At 43.8% G+C, this 19,786-nt stretch overlaps 1 protein-coding gene across 9 annotated transcripts in view; it reads left to right on the plus strand.

Moving 5' to 3' along the window:
* syne2a (spectrin repeat containing, nuclear envelope 2a) overlaps positions 1 to 19,786 on the plus strand; it is a 250,928-nt gene that overhangs the window by 84,182 nt on the left and 146,960 nt on the right. For all 9 annotated transcript variants that reach the window (XM_014145109.2, XM_014145105.2, XM_014145104.2 and 6 more), the window contains 7 exons: positions 4,331 to 4,646; positions 5,307 to 5,471; positions 5,813 to 6,154; positions 7,277 to 7,413; positions 7,678 to 7,807; positions 15,703 to 15,873; positions 16,178 to 17,926. In XM_014145109.2, the coding sequence (XP_014000584.2) occupies positions 4,331 to 4,646; positions 5,307 to 5,471; positions 5,813 to 6,154; positions 7,277 to 7,413; positions 7,678 to 7,807; positions 15,703 to 15,873; positions 16,178 to 17,926 (3,010 nt within the window). The remainder of the gene's footprint in view (positions 1 to 4,330; positions 4,647 to 5,306; positions 5,472 to 5,812; positions 6,155 to 7,276; positions 7,414 to 7,677; positions 7,808 to 15,702; positions 15,874 to 16,177; positions 17,927 to 19,786) is intronic.

Genomic DNA, 19,786 nt, shown 5'->3' on the forward strand with positions numbered 1-19,786 from the left:
TTGCAGCAGGGACCATGTTTTCTAGTACACTGATCACAGAATGGAGCTGAACCAAGGTTCTGTGATGTAACTTTTTGAAGCCATGTTAGGTCAGACCTGCATCCTGCAAACATAAAACAGAATGAACTATAGTTAGGATATGTTTATTTTGCCCAAGCTAGTTTTTGCTTACAAAAATGCACAATGTTGTGAATACATGCAATATTTTACAAAGAAACTAGTATGTTCATACTAGGACAGTGAACCTGATGTAAAATGATACTGGTTTATAGTGAAAGATTTGAAAAGCTTTGACAATATGGCGTCAAATGTGGACAAAATGCTTTTGAAAGACAAAATTATATTATCAACTGATGGATTAGATTGCATGTAGCAGAAGAAAGCTACTGATATGTTACAACCTTTACTTATTTTTCACATTATACTTTTTAAAATTAGGCATAGATTTAATGCTGGCATAGTAACAGTCTCCTCTCACTGTTTATGACATCTTTCCATGAAAACTACAAATGTGGAGAGCATAACTAAAGGCCTAGAAAAACTGTATCTACAATTACAAATTGTGTTTAATACGTGAATGTTACAAAGCAAAGCAAAAAAATGTAACTGCAAAGCAAAAAACAACAAGACCTATACAAAGAGATCATCCATCAACACTTTTATAAAATAAAGACCATACTCTTCTTGCTTTTAGTTTTAACACAATAGTTTATGTGAATCACAGAATGGTTTGGGGTACTACTACTACTACTTGAACTACTACTACTATTACTACATTGTAAAAGCATACTACTGCTACTACTACTACTACTACACTGTAAAAGCCTACTACTGCTACTACTACTACTACTACACTGTAAAAGTCTGCTACTGCTACTACTACTACTACACTGTAAAAGCCTACTACTACTACTACTACTAGTACTGCTACTGCTACTACTACTAGGCCAACACTACTGCTACTATTACTACTACTAATACTACTAACTAACTACTACACTACTACTGCTGCTGCTACTACTACTACTACTACTACTAACTATTACTAGCCTATTACTGCTAGGCCACCACTAATACCTGGCAGACTCCACCTCGCAGGTAGTCACTTCCACTTTTCTAGATTCAAATCCAGTCATAGTTTAATTTACAGTTAACAAAATACTACTCAATTGAAAATAGGAAAATAACCTTACCTGGGCAATCCACTTTATGCAAATGAATGACAGGAATCATTCTTATGAAGAATTCTCAGCAGTTGAATACATCCATTTTGTTTTCGTTTTACTTTTCTTTTCTTTTAAGTCTTACCAAGCAGGCAAGCTTTTTTGATCTTTGACAAAAGTTCTAAGAACCTACCGGTGACATCACAATATTACTCTGTGACATCATCCTTACTGCAGAGTGCTGCCTTTCCAAGCAATCTGACCTAAATTAAATTACAATAATATTGTGTATTGTGTGGCATTATGTAACACTAGATGGCAGTGTCATTTCATTTATTGGATGCTTTCTCATTTCAAAACAATATACAGTAGTCACAGAAAAAAGATATGTAACCTGATGCAGGACAAAACATTTGATTTCTATTTGATATCCCAAACGTGGGGGATTCCAACAAAGTTCTGAGTAAGCATTATCACCCCTGTTTTTAAGCTTCCGATTACAATTTTTATTTTCTCCACTATAATTTCTCCACAGATATAGCACACAATCCAATGAGGTTACACACATCTAGCACTTCAAAGGCTCTAGGAAAACTGTTCCTTTTGCACTGTTTTCATAACAAAGAATTGACATGCAGTATGCATTTTTGCCTTCAAATAACTGAAACTCTACATATAATTTTGTTGACAATTTTGTTCCACAATAATGTTATAGTCAAAGTTAGATACCAACTCTGGTTATGGTTAGAGTTTCTGCCCTGAGATTGGAAGGTTGGGGGTTTGATCCCTTGTCTAATCATACCAAAGACTATGGAACCTGATGCCCCTCTGCTTGGCACTCAACATTAAGGACATAGATTGGGGAGTTTAGTTTATTATTATTAGCTACTGCACATGCAGCAGCTACTCTTCCTGGGGTCCACATACAAAGTACAGAACAAAAAATAAGAGGTTTCTATAGGAAAGACAATAAAAATACTATGTTCATACTATATATATATATACACTGCTCAAAAAAATAAAGGGAACACTTAAACAACACAATGTAACTCCAAGTCAATCACACTTCTGTGAAATCAAACTGCCCAATTAGGAAGCAACACTGATTGACAATAAATGTCACATGCTGTTGTGCAAATGGAATAGACAACAGGTGGAAATTATAGGCAATTAGCAAGACACCCCCAATAAAGGAGTGGTTCTGCAGGTGGGGACCACAGACCACTTCTCAGTTCCTATGCTTCCTGGCTGATGTTTTGGTCACTTTTGAATGCTGGTGGTGCTTTCACTCTAGTGGTAGCATGAGACAGAGTCTACAACCCACACAAGTGTCTCAGGTAGTGCAACTCATCCAGGATGGCACATCAATGCGAGCTGTGGCAAGAAGGTTTGCTGTGTCTGTCAGCGTAGTGTCCAGAGCATGGAGGTGCTACCAGGAGACAGGCCAGTACATCAGGAGACGTGGAGGAGGCCATAGGAGGGCAACAACCCAGCAGCAGGACCGCTACCTCCGCCTTTGTGCAAGGAGGAGCAGGAGAAGCACTGCCAGAGCCCTGCAAAATGACCTCCAGCAGGCCACAAATGTGCATGTGTCTGCTCAAACGGTCAGAAACAGACTCCATGAGGGTGGTATGAGGGCCCAACGTCCACAGGTGGGGGTTGTGCTTACAGCCCAACACCGTGCAGGACGTTTGGCATTTGCCAGAGAACACCAAGATTGGCAAATTCGCCACTGGCGCCCTGTGCTCTTCACAGATGAAAGCAGGTTCACACTGAGCACGTGACAGACGTGACAGAGTCTGGAGACGCCGTGGAGAACGTTCTGCTGCCTGCAACATCCTCCAGCATGACCGGTTTGGCGGTGGGTCAGTCATGGTGTGGGGTGGCATTTCTTTGGGGGGCCGCACAGCCCTCCATGTGCTCGCCAGAGGTAGCCTGACTGCCATTAGGTTCCGAGATGAGATCATCAGACCCCTTGTGAGACCATGTGCTGGTGCGGTTGGCCCTGGGTTCATCCTAATGCAAGACAATGCTAGACCTCATGTGGCTGGAGTGTGTCAGCAGTTCCTGCAAGAGGAAGGCATTGATGCTATGGACTGGCCCGCCCGTTCCCCAGACCTGAATCTAATTGAGCACATCTGGGACATCATGTCTCGTTCCATCCACCAACGCCACGTTGCACCACAGACTGTCCAGGCGTTGGCGGATGCTTTAGTCCAGGTCTTGGAGGAGATCCCTCAGGAGACCATCTGCCACCTCATCAGGAGCATGCCTAGACGTTGTAGGGAGGTCATACAGGCATGTGGAGGCCACACACACTACTGAGCCTCATTTTGACTTGTTTTAAGGACATTACATCAAAGTTGGATCAGCCTGTAGTATGGTTTTCCACTTTAATTTTGAGTGTGACTCCAAATCCAGACATCCATGGGTTGATAAATTGGATTTCCATTGATTATTTTTGTGTGATTTTGTTGTCAGCACATTCAACTATGTAAAGAAAAAAGTATTTAATCAGATTATTTCTTTCATTCAGATGTAGGATGTGTTGTGTAAGTGTTCCCTTTATTTTTTTGAGCAGTATATATAGTATGTACATAGTATATATATATAGAGAGAGAGATATTCATATTGTTATATACAGTACAGTCAAATTAGATCTTTAGAAAGAAGAGAGGCGCTGTGATACAATATGTTTTTTATCTGTTTTTTTTAAGCTAAACATGCCTTTTGGGAGTAAGTTACTGTTACAGACTAGCTTCCTGTCCAGGGGGTATAATTCTACATCAAGCTGCCTCATGCTCCTGCATGCTCCTCTGGGTTGTTCTGGCTCGGACAAGGCTTAATTGTCCAAAGTTTACTTACTTAGTACAAATTTAGATAAAGACACAAAGCAGTGCAACAGGGTGGAATAAAGTAAGTCATTTGTAAGTGCCATAGTTCCTAACTAGCAAGCTTAGACAAATTTCCTACTGACATCGATGCAATATTTTTTTACGCACGGCGCTCTCAAGACTCGGCCCATTGTTGAAAAAGCTTCTGCACTCAACCACAATAATCAACATAGACATGAAGTTCATACATACAGCCTACTTGATTTGGATTTGTTAGTGTCCATGAAAGCCATCTCTTTAACTCTTTTTGTCTCTGTCTTTTTTCACTCTCAGTCTCCTGCATGGTGAGCCCGAGCTCTCCTCCTCTCTTCTGGTCCAGAGGCAGCAGGCCTGGTCCAGAGTGGACCAGCTCCAGCACCAGACTACCCAGCTCTCCCTGTTCTTTCCCTGGCCCGGCCTGGCCCAACACAGGCAGGCTGCCCAACAGGCCCGGGCACTACTGGACCAGGCCACAGCCTTGGGGCCGGCTTTCTCTGCCTTAGGGGCCCAGAGGAAGGAGCTAGCCCAGCGCACCAAGGACCCCAATTGGGAGGACCCTTCCTGGACTACACTAGAGGATTGCCAACCCGCCTTGGTCAAAAAGCTCCATGTGAGTAGGCTATGTTTGAAATATTTTAATAAAGGAGATTTCTGAAGTCAAACGGGCAATTCCTGGTTGGATTCCTTGTAGGAATATCTGTTTTTCTGTTGATTCATGTTAGAATGTCACGGCTGTCTAGGACCGGTGGAGATGTGGAATCAGGAGCAGGAGACAGAGGGCCGGAGCAACAGTGTTTTAATGATAAATGCAAAAAGCAATAGCCGTAGGGCACAGGGCGCGTGATGAAGTCCGCCAGGGGAAAACACATTCCCAAAAATAAACCCTCTGGAAAAAGCGCACGGGGCGCACCCCGGCAATATAATGGACAATAACCAACGAAAAAAAAGAACAGCTACACTCGCAACTGTCTAGAGTAGACAATAAACAATCCCGCACGAGAACCCCAACTGAAAATACACACTAAATAACCCCCCACTTATTACAGACACAAAACAGGTGCGGGATAGACAGACAAAACCAAAAGACACAGAAACAACGATCGGTGGCAGCTAATAGGCCGGCGACGACGACCGCCGAGCGCCGCCCGACCGAGGAGGGGCGCCACCTTCGTTAGATACTGTGACATAGAATTGTTACAGTAAATGTCTGTAATTCAATTACAAAAACTGCATACATTTTACTGATTATTTGAATTGTCATAATTTTTAGGGAATTTGTGTGAGTCTTGAGGGAGGCGTCCGTAACGAGGATCGCTGTGGCCAGCTGGTGCAGGAGTGCCGGCACACCTTGAACTCACTGCAGGAACGGATGCTGGGTATTGAGTCCCAGCCCAGAGACTCTAGTTTCCTGGAGACTGATACAGGGGCTGTGGAGGTGAGATGTATCAGTGTGATCACACTACACACACACATACACACATATGCATGCAACACACGCACGAACACACACACACACACACACACACACACACACACACACACACACACACACACACACACACACACACACACACACACACACACACACACACACACACACACACACACACACACAGACACACACAGACACACACAAACACACAGACACACACAGCCTTATGTAAACTCATCCTTTCAGAAATACGTTTTCATTGCATTTTCCACTGTAAGAGCACTGCTGTTTGGTAAGATGTTTTGAAGAAACAACAGCAACAACAAATCTGCCTGTCCCAGTAGGCTTTGCAGGAGGCCATGGGCCACATGGAGAAAGACTTTGTGGAGCTCGAGTCTCTTAAAGACATCCTGCTTGCCAGCTGCACCACCAAGGGTCAGGCCACTCTGTCTCAAGAGGTCAAAGATCTCCAGGACCAGAAGGAGGAGTTAGAGAGGGGCGTCAGCTGGCTGGCTCAACTACAGGCAGAGGAGCAGTTAGCCCGACGAGACCAGCGAATCAGGGAGGAGGTTGACAACCTTCAGAGGGCCCTACAAGGCTCGGCTGAGCATTTGGGGGACGACCCGGAAACGACCGAAGGATTCACTGATATTAGGCAGCTCCAGCAGCGCTGGCACGTCCTACAGGTATATGCTCCGGGATGAAGTTTCCCATAGGTACAGATCTAGGTTCAGCTTCCCCTCCCCCAATCCTAATCTTAACCTTTAGTGGGGAACATTTTTTCACTGACCCAGGCTCAGCTTCTAGGGGCAGTTTCACCCTACTTTTAGTGCTCTCATGGTAGAACCATTGATAGAAAAATAAGGAATGGGCAAAGCCATCTATGGATTGATTGAATGGTTTCCTATGCGTGGCGAATAACTATACTGAACAAAAATGTAAACGCAACATCCAACAATTTCAAAGATTTTACTGAATTACAGTTCATATAAGGAAATCAGTCAATTTAAATACATTCATTAGGCCCTAATCTATGGATTTCACATGACTGGGCAGGGGTGCAGCCATGGATGGGCCTTGGAGGGCATAGACCCACCCACTTGGCAGCCAGGCCCACCCACTGGGAAGCCAGGCCCAGCCAATCAGAATGAGTTTTTTGCCACAAAAGGGCCTTATTACAGATAGAAATAATCCTCAGCACCTGCAGGTGAAGAAGCCGGATGTGGAGGTCCTGGGCTGGCGTGGTTACAAGTAGTCTATGGTCATGAGGCCGGTTGGACGTACTGCCAAATTCTCTAAAACGATGTTGGAGGCAGCTTATGGTGGAGAAATGAACATTTAATTATCAGGCAACAGCTCTGGCGGACATTCCTGTAGTCAGCAGGCCAATTGCACACTCCCTCAAAACTTGAGACATCTGTGTCATTGTGTTGTGTGACAAAACGGTTCATTTTAAAGTGGCCTTTTATTGTCCCCAGCACAAGGTGCACCTGGGTGATGATCATGCTGTTTAATCAGCTTCTTGATATGTCACACCTATCAGGTGGATGGATTATCTTGGCAAAGGAGAAATGCTCACTAACAGGGATATAAACAAATTTGTGAACCAAATTTGAGAGAAATAAGCTTTTTGTGCGTATGGAAAATTTCAGGCATTTTTTATTTCAACTCATGTTGCGTTTATATTTTTGTTCAGTGTACTTATAACTACATCTGAGAAATATAGGCTTAAAATTGACATGGTATAAGCTGGATAACTTAATTGTCCAGCATTTTAGAATACCCCACTGTTCTCATGACTTGTTCAGGACTGTGACCAAAGCCTGAGGGAGCTTGCGGCACGGCTTCATCATCTGGAGAAAGCAGTAGGGTCAGAGGACACATATGGAGAATTTCAAACCGATGTGACTTTGGCTGTGGATTCAGCGGCCAAAGACTTAGACAGGTACCTATTAATATCTGTTCTGTGGCTCCTTTCCCTCTGCATATCAAAGCATTTGGATAGCATTTTTTGAAAAATATGTTTTGGTACATGTGAGTTAATGTATTCTCTCTCTTTCTTTACCATTCTCCTTTTCTCTCTCCTCTCTCTCTCCTCTCTTTCATTCCTCTCACTCTTATTCACCCCGCTCCCCTCTCTCTCCTCTTTCCCCCTCTCCCTTCTTTCTTTTTCTTTCTCTCTCTCTCAACCTATCCTCTGTCTCCGTAGCCTGTGTTTCTCTCTACATGAACGAATGCAGCTTTTTTCAGGCGGCACAGCCCTTAGAATGTCTGGGGCGATCTGTGAACTGCAGCAGTGGAACCAGGCAGCACAGTCAAATCCCCGAAAGTCTGTACAGGTACTGTAGTACCTCTCTGTCCACCCACATCCATCCACCATCCCATTTTATTTGTGTAGAACCTTTTACAAATACATTTGTCACAATTAAAGTATTTACCGGGGAACCTGGACCTAAATCCTAAAAGAGTTTTGCAGGGACATTAAATATTTGTATATTGTTTAGGTTTTCAACTTCTGCGAACAAGAATAGTAAATCAGAAAGTCACTGCTGTTTTTACCGGAACAGCCACATTGAGAGTAAAAAGCAATGTCTGTATGATAGCTTTTAGGAATGAAAGTTTAAGATGTTCTGAAATCACTGTTTTTTAAAAACCTTTCCCCACAAATGCATTTGGCATGTTGAACACAGCACAGAGTTTACTGAGGTTGTTCAGAAATCACTAGTTGTTTTTGAGATGTTTTTCCACTAATGTATTTGTCATGTTGAACCCAGAGGCCCAACTACCATGTAATATTAGCAATGGGCATTTAAAGCGCACTTATACTCCATATGCCGGCCATCACGACAACACAGGTAGGGATAGGAACCCCTTAGTTAGTTTTCTTCAATAGAGTTTCCACTTTACTCTAATATCAGTGCCATTATCTTTTGACGTGCTCTGTCTCAACGGAAAAATAGAGGGTTTGTCATCTGGCTCCCCCATTGGAAAGTACTACGCATATTGGTGATTCTAGATGAGGCATTTCTCAGAGGGGTTATTTTTGAAATGCCAAATCACAGCCATCAGCCTCTGATTCAGAAGAGTTTAGTTAAATGAAGAAGACACATTTCGGTTGAATGCATGGTGACATTGTAATGCAGCAAAAGGTTTTGAAACCAATGAGCACACATTGCGGGGGAATTCATTGTTCAGTCAAAACCAGTAATGAGTCTGCATTCGTCATGCAGGAAGCAGCACCATACCAGTGTCTACATATGTGAAAATGGCATATTTCTACGATTTGTAGAAGACCAGTTCAAAAAATAATTTAAAAAGTTTGATGTCATCATGAGTAAAAAACATTTAAAAAAAAACAGGGATTTTTAAACACTGTGAGATTCGCGGTGACTCGGGGAGCAGAAAAATGCCCCCCTGTGACTACAAACTTTTTGCATGTTTTGAAAAAAAATCAGTTCTTTGTTTTAATTCTACTCGAAGATGTTATCGAGTAGTACGTATGTAGGACCTTTCTTCTTATCTTTTTAACTACATCATGTAGAAATGGGCCATTTTCAAATATGTATACACTGGTAGGTGCTGGAGATAATGAATATGAGGATGAAAAGTTGTGGAATTTGGTGATGGCAGAGAGGAAGAGGAATAGAGAGGTCCAACTCGGCGGAAAATCTGTCTCCCCAGCAGGGGCAGTTTTATTTAGTTTTTCACCTACCAAGCAAGGAATTTTTTGGGGAGGTCAATGAGATGTGTCGAATTTGGTCAACAAAAAAATGAATGGCTTATTTGCTATATGAGATTTAATTGATATAGAAGTTTTGTAGATGCTTAAGTTGTTACGAGTGCACTGATATAAGTAGGACTCATGAAATCCTGGCAACTTTAAGAAAAAATACTTTATATCGGTGTTGTCGCAAGATGGCTGTGACACTCGTCGTAAGGAGTAGACCAAGGTGCAGCGTGTTGAATGCTCATGATAAATATTTATTATTAACTCAGAACACTATACAAAAACAATAAACAAAGAAACACAACCATCGCGTTCTGCAGGCTTCACTGATACAAAAACAAGATCCCACAAACCCAGGTGGAAAAAAAAAAAACTACTTAAGTATGATCTCCAATTAGAGACAACGAGGACCAGCTGCCTCTAATTGGAGATCATCCCAAACAAACCCAACATAGAAATAGAAAACTAGAACCTGAAAATAGAAATACAAAACATAGCAAAACACCCCCTGTCATGCCCTGACCAGTCTACCATAGAAAATAACAGCTTACCATGGTCAGGACGTGACAATGGCTATGCATACTCATGGTTGAGCCTAGTAACATAGCATCTCTCTCTATTGAATACAGGCAGTTGACATCAACAACCCTCATCAAATATTCAACAAAGGATTATAATAATGAGATGTATCCACCAATCCTAAAAAAGTATAGACTGGAGCTAGACAGCCTGCCGTGCGCTTTGTGGACAACAACTCCCATTGTTAGGGTGGACATCTTGTCAATATATCCATAATCTTTGGTGATGGGCATGCCGATTCTTTTCAGTGAGCCAGCTCGTTGGTTCCGTTCAGCTAAAAGAGCTGTTCATTTGGCACCCAAACGGCACTTAGTTCAGTAGCACTTAAAAATGTTCCTAAAATCATGAAAAAAATTGCAAATATATAATGCTAAGCTTACAAAGTCGCCTGACAGTATGTCAGATTGTGATTAGTTCAAATACATTTTTACCTGACCAAGTTAGATGGTCTGCAAAGAAAGAAAATGAATTCACTGCAGAAATGTGTGGACCAGTGAGGAATTACAATCAAAGAGCAGTTCAAAAATAGCTGTTCGTTCGAGAATGACCCATCACTAGTGTAATTTCCCTTAAACCTGTGCGTGTTTGAGTCGACTTCAGACTGACGACTTCAGATCTAATTGATCACTCATTAAGATTTGTAGATCAGTCATACTGCAGTGTAACTGATCTGAAACAGGCACATTGAGACACCAAATTTAGTTTGACATGTTTTTGTGGAAGTTTCTGCTTGTAGTGAAGTTTTGATCAGGGAAATGTTAACAAATGGGAACTCAAATGCGAAATAATGCTAGTTACTGTCTGTAGCAAGTGTAAACAACAGTGTAACATGAGTTCCTGTCAGATTGGACCTAGTATCTAGGTTTGTGGCAGTATTAGACTATAAATGATGTAGTGCAGTGCCTCCACCTAATAAGTAATGTACCCCTAAAGATATGTATTTACTTACTAGGAAAACATGTACAATGCCCACACAGTGAAACTACACAAATATATACTGCTCAAAACAATAAAGGGAACACTTAAACAACACATCCTAGATCTAAATGAAAGAAATCATCTTATTAAATACTTTTTTCTTTACATAGTTGAATGTGCTGACAACAAAATCACACAAAAATAATCAATGGAAATCCAATTTATCAACCCATGGAGGTCTGGATTTGGAGTCACACAAAAAATTAAAGTGGAAAACCACACTACAGGCTGATCGAACTTTGATGTAATGTCCTTAAAACAAGTCAAAATGAGGCTCAGCAGTGTGTGTGGCCTCCACGTGCCTGTATGACCTCCCTACAACGCCTGGGCATGCTCCTGATGAGGTGGCGGATGGTCTCCTGAGGGATCTCCTCCCAGACCTGGACTAAAGCATCCGTCAACTCCTGGACAGTCTGTGGTGCAACGTGGCGTTGGTGGGTGGAGCGAGACATGATGTCCCAGATGTGCTCAATTGGATTCAGGTCTGGGGAACGGTCGGGCCAGTCCATAGCATCAATGCCTTCCTCTTGCAGGAACTGCTGACACACTCCAGCCACATGAGGTCTAGCATTGTCTTGCATTAGGAGGAACCCAGGGCCAACCGCACCAGCATATGGTCTCACAAGGGGTCTGAGGATCTCATCTCGGTACCTAATGGCAGTCAGGCTACCTCTGGCGAGCACATGGAGGGCTGTGCGGCCCCCCAAAGAAATGCCACCCCACACCATGACTGACCCACCGCCAAACCGGTCATGCTGAAGGATGTTGCAGGCAGCAGAACGTTCTCCACGGCGTCTCCAGACTCTGTCACGTCTGTCAAGTGCTCAGTGTCAACCTGCTTTCATCTGTGAAGAGCACAGGGCGCCAGTGGCGATTTTGCCAATCTTGGTGTTCTCTGGCAAATGCCAAACGTCCTGCACGGTGATGGGCTGTAAGCACAACCCCCACCTGTGGACGTCGGGCCCTCATACCACCCTCATGGAGTCTGTTTCTGACCGTTTGAGCAGACACATGCACATTTGTGGCCTGCTGGAGGTCATTTTGCAGGGCTCTGGCAGTGCTTCTCCTGCTCCTTCTTGCACAAAGGTGGAGGTAGCGGTCCTGCTGCTGGGTTGTTGCCCTCCTACGGCCTCCTTCACGTCTCCTGATGTACTGGCCTGTCTCCTGGTAGCGCCTCCATGCTCTGGACACTATGCTGACAGACACAGCAAACCTTCTTGCCACAGCTTGCATTGATGTGCCATCCTGGATGAGCTGCACTACCTGAGCCACTTGTGTGGGTTGTAGACTCCGTCTCATGCTACCACTAGAGTGAAAGCACCACCAGCATTCAAAAGTGACCTAAACATCAGCCAGGAACCATAGGAACTGAGAAGTGGTCTGTGGTCCCCACCTGCAGAACCACTCCTTTATTGGGGGTGTCTTGCTAATTGCTTATAATTTCCACCTGTTGTCTATTCCATTTGCACAACAGCATGTGAAATGTATTCTCAATCAGTGTTGCTTCCTAAGTGGACAGTTTGATTTCACAGAAGTGTGATTGACTTGGAGTTACATTGTGTTGTTTAAGTGTTCCCTTTATTTTTTTGAGCAGTGTATATCTCTTGAACTATGATAAAGAATAATTACAACAAGTAAAGTTATGAATTATTATTAAAAGACCAACAACTATCAACCCATTTCAATGGCATCTATGCACACTCACTGTGTACCTAAAAGCACTCATATAAACAGTGGAAATCCAGGTCACCTGCGCGTGGCCAATGAGAAGTGTGCGAATGCAACAACAGTCCATTCACACTCTCCCATTCAAACACAGTAGATAAAAACACAGTACTCCAAATTTGTATGTGTTACAGCCTGAATTTAATATGGATTAAATTGTCGTACTACACACAATACCCCATAATGTCAAAGTAGAATTTTGTTTTTAGATATTTTAAAAAATTCATAATTTTTTTTTAAGCTGAAATGTCTTGCGTCAATCATTATTCAACCTCTTTGTTATGGCAAGCCTAAATAAGTTCAGGAGTAAAAATATGCCTAACAAGTCACATAATAAGTTGCATGGACTCACTCTGTATGCAATAGTGTGTTTAACATGATTTTGTAATGACAACCTCATCTCTGTACCCTACACATATATGTAACGTCCCTCAGTCGAGCATTGATCCTGGGCTGGAATTGAAAAGCTGAAATTGAAAATTCATTTGAGCATGGTGACGTTAATTACACTTTGGATTGTGTATCAAATCAGTACACCCAGACACTACAAATATACAGGCATCCTTCCTAACTCAGTTACCGGAGAGGAAGCAAACTGACGTGGCAGCAGTGGAGCAGGTACAGTAGTCAGCTTCAAGTTCCTCAGTGTCCAAATCACTGAAGACTTAAAATGGTCCAAACCCACACGCATATTTGTGAAGAAGGTGCGGCAGTGCCTCTTCCCCCTCAGGTTGAAAAGGTTTGTCATGGACCCTCAAATCCTCAAAAGGTTCTACAGCTGTACCATTGAGCGCATATTGACTGGCTGCATCACTGCTCGATACGGCAGTAGCACTGGCCTCGATCACATGGCGCTATAGAGGGTTGTGTGGACAGTCCAATACATCACTGAGGCCTAGCTCCCTGCCAACCAGGACCTCTATATCAGGAGGTGTGAAAAAAAGGTCCCAAAAAAATCAAACACCCCAACCACCCAAGCCATAGACTATTTTCTCTGCTGCTGCCCAGCAAGAGATACCAGTGCATCAAGTCTGACACCAACAAGCTCTTGAACAGCTTCCATCCCCAAGCATTACGACTGATAAATAGCTAACAAAATACCTACATGGACTCAGTTTACCCCTGTATCTTTATTTACTTTTTATTTCAATTGTCTCTATGCTCACTCACAGGGCCCTACACACTCACACACACTGTCACTCCAACACAAACATTCACTCCAGCCTTTGCTCACTCGCACATTCATTTATACTGACTCTACACGGCAGGGCGGCAGGGTAGCCTAGTGGTTGGAGTGTTGGACTAGTAATCGAAAGGTTGCAAGTTCGAATCCCTGAGCTGACAAGGTACAAATCTGTTGTTCTGCCCCTGAACAAGGCAGTTAACCCACAGGTCGTCATTGAAAATAAGAATTTGTTTTTAACTGACCTGCCTAGTAAAATAAAAAATTAATTAACACCCACGCAAGCTGCTGCTACTCTGTTTATTTTATATCCTGTTGCCCTATACATATCTACCTCCATCACTCCAGTATCCCTGCACATGTAAATATGGTGTTGGAACTGACTTTTTAAATATTTATTGTATATAGTATGCTTACCTAATGGTGTATTTCATATTTCCCATGTGTTTTTTTTTTCTAGACATACATTGTTATTGATTATTGCATTGTTGGGTTTTTCACTGTACTTGAGCATGTGACGTTAACTTGAAACTGCTCAGGGATTTCACCATGAGGTCACTGGTTACTTTAAAACAGTTACAGAGTGTAATGGCTGTGATAGGAGAAAACTGAGGATGGATCAAACAACATAGTAGTTACTCCACAATACTAATCTAAATGACAGAATGAAAAAAGGAAGCCTGTACAGAATAAAAAATATTCCAAAACATGCATCCTGTTTGCAATAAGGCACTAAAGAAATACTGAAGAAAAAAAAATGTGCAAAGAAATTAACTTGTCCTGAATAAAAAGTGTTATGTTTTCCATCACAACACATCACTGAGTACCACTCTTCATATTTTCAAGCATGGTGATGGCTGCATCATTTTATGGATCTGGTTGTCATCGGCAAGGAATAGGGAGTTTTAGGACACTGGGAGACAAATTCACCTTTCAGCAGGACAATAACCTAAAAAACAAGGCCAAATATACACTGGAGTTGCTTACCATGACCTCATTGAATGTTCCTGAGTGGCCTAGTTACAGTTTCAATGTAAATTGTCTTGAAAATATATGGCAAGACTTGAAAATGTCTGTCTAGCAATGAACAACAATCAACTAGACAGTGTTTAAAGAATTTTAAAAAGAATAATGGGCAAATATTGTACAATCCAGGTGTGCAAAGCTCTTAGAGACTTACCTAAAAAGTCTCACAGCTGTAATCACCACCACAGGTGCTTCTACAAAGTATTGTCTCAGGGGTGTGAATACTTAGGTAAATTAGATATTTCTGTATTTCAATATCACTACATTTCTAAAAACATGTTTTCACTTTGTCATTATGGGGTATTGTGTGTAGGAGGGTGAATTTTTTAAATATTTAATCCATGTTGAATTCAGGCTTTATCACAACAAAATGTGGAATAAGTCAAGTGGTATGAATAGTTTCTGAAAGCACTGTATATTCAGATCATCTCTCTCAGATCACATCAAGTGGCTACTCACATCACCCAGAGTTCAGTCTCTCACAGCATCTAACGGTCGAGCCTCCAAGCAGGAGGAAAGAAAAATCAGTGGTCTTTGACAGTTGAACCAGAACAAATCATAGTCCCTCATCCCCGACCACCATGAGGACTAACAGTTAATCAATGTGGTTTACTCAGACCGAGTTAAACTAACTTTTAAAAACAATAAAACAATTAAATAGCCATCTTGCTAGCTCACGTAGTTTGCCTTGTTTCCCTCTCCTCACGTGTCGGGCTGTTCTCTAACAACTGTCCATCTCCAAAATATGTCCAACATGCAACACAATAACTACGCCAGTCCGTGCTATAAAAAGCTAAACGCAACTAGGGGGTTACATGCAGTTTTGCTAACATCAGGGAAATGTTAACAAATGGGAAATCAAGGGACGATGCTAAATCATGCTAGCTACTTCCTGTAGCAAAAGTAAATAGAGTAATGTGGATGCTCTCTATACTGTCGTACATAGACAACTCAAGGTAAGATGAATTTGACCCAAACATCAAGATTAGATTAACTAAACCTATAATCCCTCACAGGCTACACTGAACAATGGGAAGCAACTCCAAGGGACTCTACGTGAGGCGCTGTCACAGCTAGACTTCCTATTGGACTGTATCGGAAGGGAGCGCGTGGAGCAGTTCGAGAGAAGAGCTGGACAGGCCCTTAGCAACAGTGCAGCTCTCCTCACAGCCCTAGCCCAATCCCAGGTGAGCTATCATCTAATCAATGTATAATCAAACAACAAAACTCAAGTAGATTGAACTAATACACAATAATCGAATGCAGAAATTTTTCTTTTGCAATATGAGTTGGCTTGTTGGAAGACATTTTAGAATGTATGGAGCCCTATGATACAAAATATGACTATCAGTAGGTGAAACTGGGGCATTTCAACCAAGTGTAAAAGTTAAATTATATTTTGATTGGAACATCCCTTAACGTTAACATGATCCCTTTATGGAATCTTATATGTATCTTCACACCATTTCTAATGAATTTATGCATCTTTAGGTGTCCCTAGTGAGCACAGAGGTGGATGGAGACATTAAGAAACCAAGCAACACACCTGGCAAAGCGCCATCTTTCAGCGCGGCATCCCTTTTGTCACAACCTGTAGAGATAGTGACTCCAGGCGGGATCAAACCTCTTCAGGCTAATATTGACTCAACGAAAGATCTGCAAAAAGAGCAGGCTGAAAGCAGAGTGCAAAGCAAAAGAGCCATTACCAGAGGAACAATGGATGCTGTTAAAGAACCTACCAAGAAAGTGATGAGCGACACTGAACAAAGAGCAGAGGACCTAGAATACGGCAAAGACTCATTGAAGGGCTGGAGCATCCAGCCAGCAGAGAGAATGGTCACAGACATGGAGGATGGGGAGAGTCAAATACAAATTCCCATGGGAGAAACCTTAACCCAAACTCCCATCACCCGCGTTGATATCTCAGCCACTGTGGTGGTGCCAGAGACCCCGGGCTCTAGCCAATGTGGGGATACTGTAACAGAGATGACACCTCACCATATAGAACCAATGGATCGAGAGGGAACCTCACCTCCGACACCGCACAAAGTGTTCACCATCGTTCTGGACACAGACCTCGAACGACAACTTGATGGCATGTCTATGGCCAATGCTCTCCAAAGCAGACCAGGTTACCATGGCAACAATGCTATTGTACATACAGACTCACCTCAACCTGGTGACGGTGAGATTCCAGCTACTGAGTCACATGACGATGCAAACACTGCAGTTGCATATGCTGGGAAATTTCTTGTTCAGGAAGCTGAGACTCTACATTGTGAAGTCACTTCCTCGACCAAAGCTGAATTGGGCATTAAAAGCAGTGTGGGGCTAGATGTAACACATCTCATGCCGCATCCAGAAAGAAAGCAGCTGGAGACGCATGCAAGACCCACAGACAAATCACAGTCAGATAACAAAACACAACGCACAGAGTCTAGAGACTGCACTGAGACAAAGAAAGTATTTACAATTGTTTTGGACATGGAGCTACCTCTGTCTCAGTCCAAGGACATTCAAAGCAGGGAGCCTCCTTGTGGTAATGGCTCAGATACATTTAGCTCTGGTGACTTTCCTTCAAAACTGACTGATAGTTCTGTCACTGGGAACACCAAGAACACAGATGGCGGGCGGCGCATCAAGTCAAAGCACAGGGGGCGGAGGAGGGCTGATTTTAGGAGCTCAGCGTCCAAGGGCCCCAAAGTGAAGAGTTCCAAGGGCCCCTCTGCTGCAAAGAACACGGAATCAGAGTGGGAGAAATCGCAGGGCCCCAAAACAAAAGGTCTGAAATCAAAAGGCCCCGAATCAGGGCTCACAGAGTCTAAGTCCGCTGAATTGGCAGACACCGAATTCGAGTCACAGAGACACACTGATATCTCTGACAACACTGAACCAGGAAGTGTTGACGATGACGTAGACACAGACGCTAAAGATGCCAGACAGACAGAAATGACAAACAGACAAATAGCTGTAAACACAGAAGCATCTGACAGAATGAAGGAGACTTCAGACATCACCTGTACTACAGACAGCAAAGATAACAGACAGATTGTGAGCAAAGACACTGGAAAGATAGACACAACTGACATGCTACAGGTGAATGATCTCACACAGACAGATGTCAGTCAGACAGATGCCACAAGAGACAATACACAGTTGTCACACGCACCTTCACCAGCATATGCAGCCACAGAGATTGAGCCCAGAGAGGGGACAGAAAGGACAGCTCCACAGGAACAGGTAAGGGACATTTCTCTTTCACACACACACGTTCTCCTCAGGGACAATTCTTTAAGCATTTGGAGTAGTAAGAGTATGACAGCCCAGAGGATACACGTTAAATTTGATAAACTTTAAGCCTGCAGATTCAGGTTTTGAGAGGGGGTTGTACACTCAAGTCAAACACTGGTACATGTAGTTAATGGCGGTCTTTCCCTAAGGGGATTTGACCTTTCAAGGCTCTTTGTTTCGCCCAAGATCCAACAACGTTAAGTGACGTTATTATGAATGAATTGGAATGGTCAGGCCAGGAGTAGCCTGTTTGTGTGGCATTTAAAGGTCACACCTTGGCTCAAAGTAAAATTGGAGGAATTTGACTCATCATACAGTGGCCCCTCCACTTCCAGACTACGAATTTACTCCCCTACTGCCTGATGACTGAGGCTTACTGAGGGCTATATGAAGGGAGATAATCAGGGTATCTCCGACCATGTCCCCCAATTCACATCACAGGTATGGAGAGCCTTCATGGAGAAATTGGGGTTCACGGTCAGCCTCACTTCCGAGTACCGGTCTCAGTCTAAAGGGCCGGTAGAGAGGACCAACCAGGAGCTGGGGAGGTTCCTAAGGAGTCACTGTCAGGACCGGCAGGGGGAGTGGGCCCGGTTCCTTCCATGGGCGGGTTATGCCCAGAACTCACTTTGCGTAGATGGATTGAATAGTGCGGGTGATACCTGGGTGTCCAGCGGCGAGGGATGTGTGCACCCAGGTAAACAGATGATTCGTAGATGTGCTCAGGAGGGCAGGTAGCAGGTTCCCTCTCCAGAGCCTGGCGGATGTCCACAGCTACGTCCCAAAACACAGGGTCAACAATATGGGAGGACGGAATGATGGACTGGAGGGCACTCACAGGACTTTCAACCGACGAGGAACCACAGGTTAAGGGAAAGCAGGTCTTCCGACATCCGGGTGCCCAGGTGGTGATTTTCATCCTCGACCAGGAGATGGTAAGGTCATGACGTTGGAGCCACGGAAAGCCGAGGATGACTTCGTGTACAGGAGCAGTGATGATGAAGGGAAAGCTTTCTTGGTGCATGTGTCCAACGGTGAGGGCGAGTGGTGCTGTGATGTGCGTGATAGTGCTGGATCCTAATGGTTGTTTATCCAGGGCTTGGACCGGAATAGGAGAGGAGAGCCGGGATGCAGTGATGTTCAGGGAGGAGACGAGGGCCTGGTCAATAAAATGCCCTGCGTCACCAGAGTCCACTAGAGCTCTAGAGACAACACCTGAGAGACAGCCAGACAGTTAAATGGAACATAGGAAGGCTTTGGCAGAAAACAATGAAGGAATACTCACGCCTACCCTGGGAGCCAGATGATCAGGGGCTGTTCCTCTGCCCCAGTGGACTTCGGGTTGGGAAGCACCGGTCACTGTTGGAGCTGGTGCCTCTCCTGGCCACAATAGGGACACAGCCCCAGCTACCTCTGGCGACGTTGCTCTGCTGTGGGGAAGTGTGTGACCCCTATTTCCATGGGTTCAGGCTCTGCTCCAAGACGGCCAAAAGAGTAGAGCAAGGTGCAAGGGGCGCGCCGGCGTTCCCAAAGAAAGTTGTCCAGACGGGTGGCCATCGCGATGAGCGCGTCCAGGGAAAGGTTGTCATCTCGGGACACCAACTCCATCTGGGCCTCCTCGCGCATTCTTCTTCGTTGGAGGCTGCCACGGTCCGAATGGTGAGGGCGTATTCCGCAGCTGTCTGGGCACCCTGCCGGAGTTGGAGAAGTCACTCACCTCCCTCTCTGTCCTCTGGTGGATGGTTGAAGACTGCCCTGAACAGAGCCATGAACCCCTCCTCTCCTCTCTCCCAGAATGCCGTAGCCCAC

This window comes from Salmo salar, chromosome ssa15, assembly GCF_905237065.1.
Source record: "Salmo salar chromosome ssa15, Ssal_v3.1, whole genome shotgun sequence".
NCBI classification, from domain to species: domain Eukaryota; kingdom Metazoa; phylum Chordata; class Actinopteri; order Salmoniformes; family Salmonidae; genus Salmo; species Salmo salar.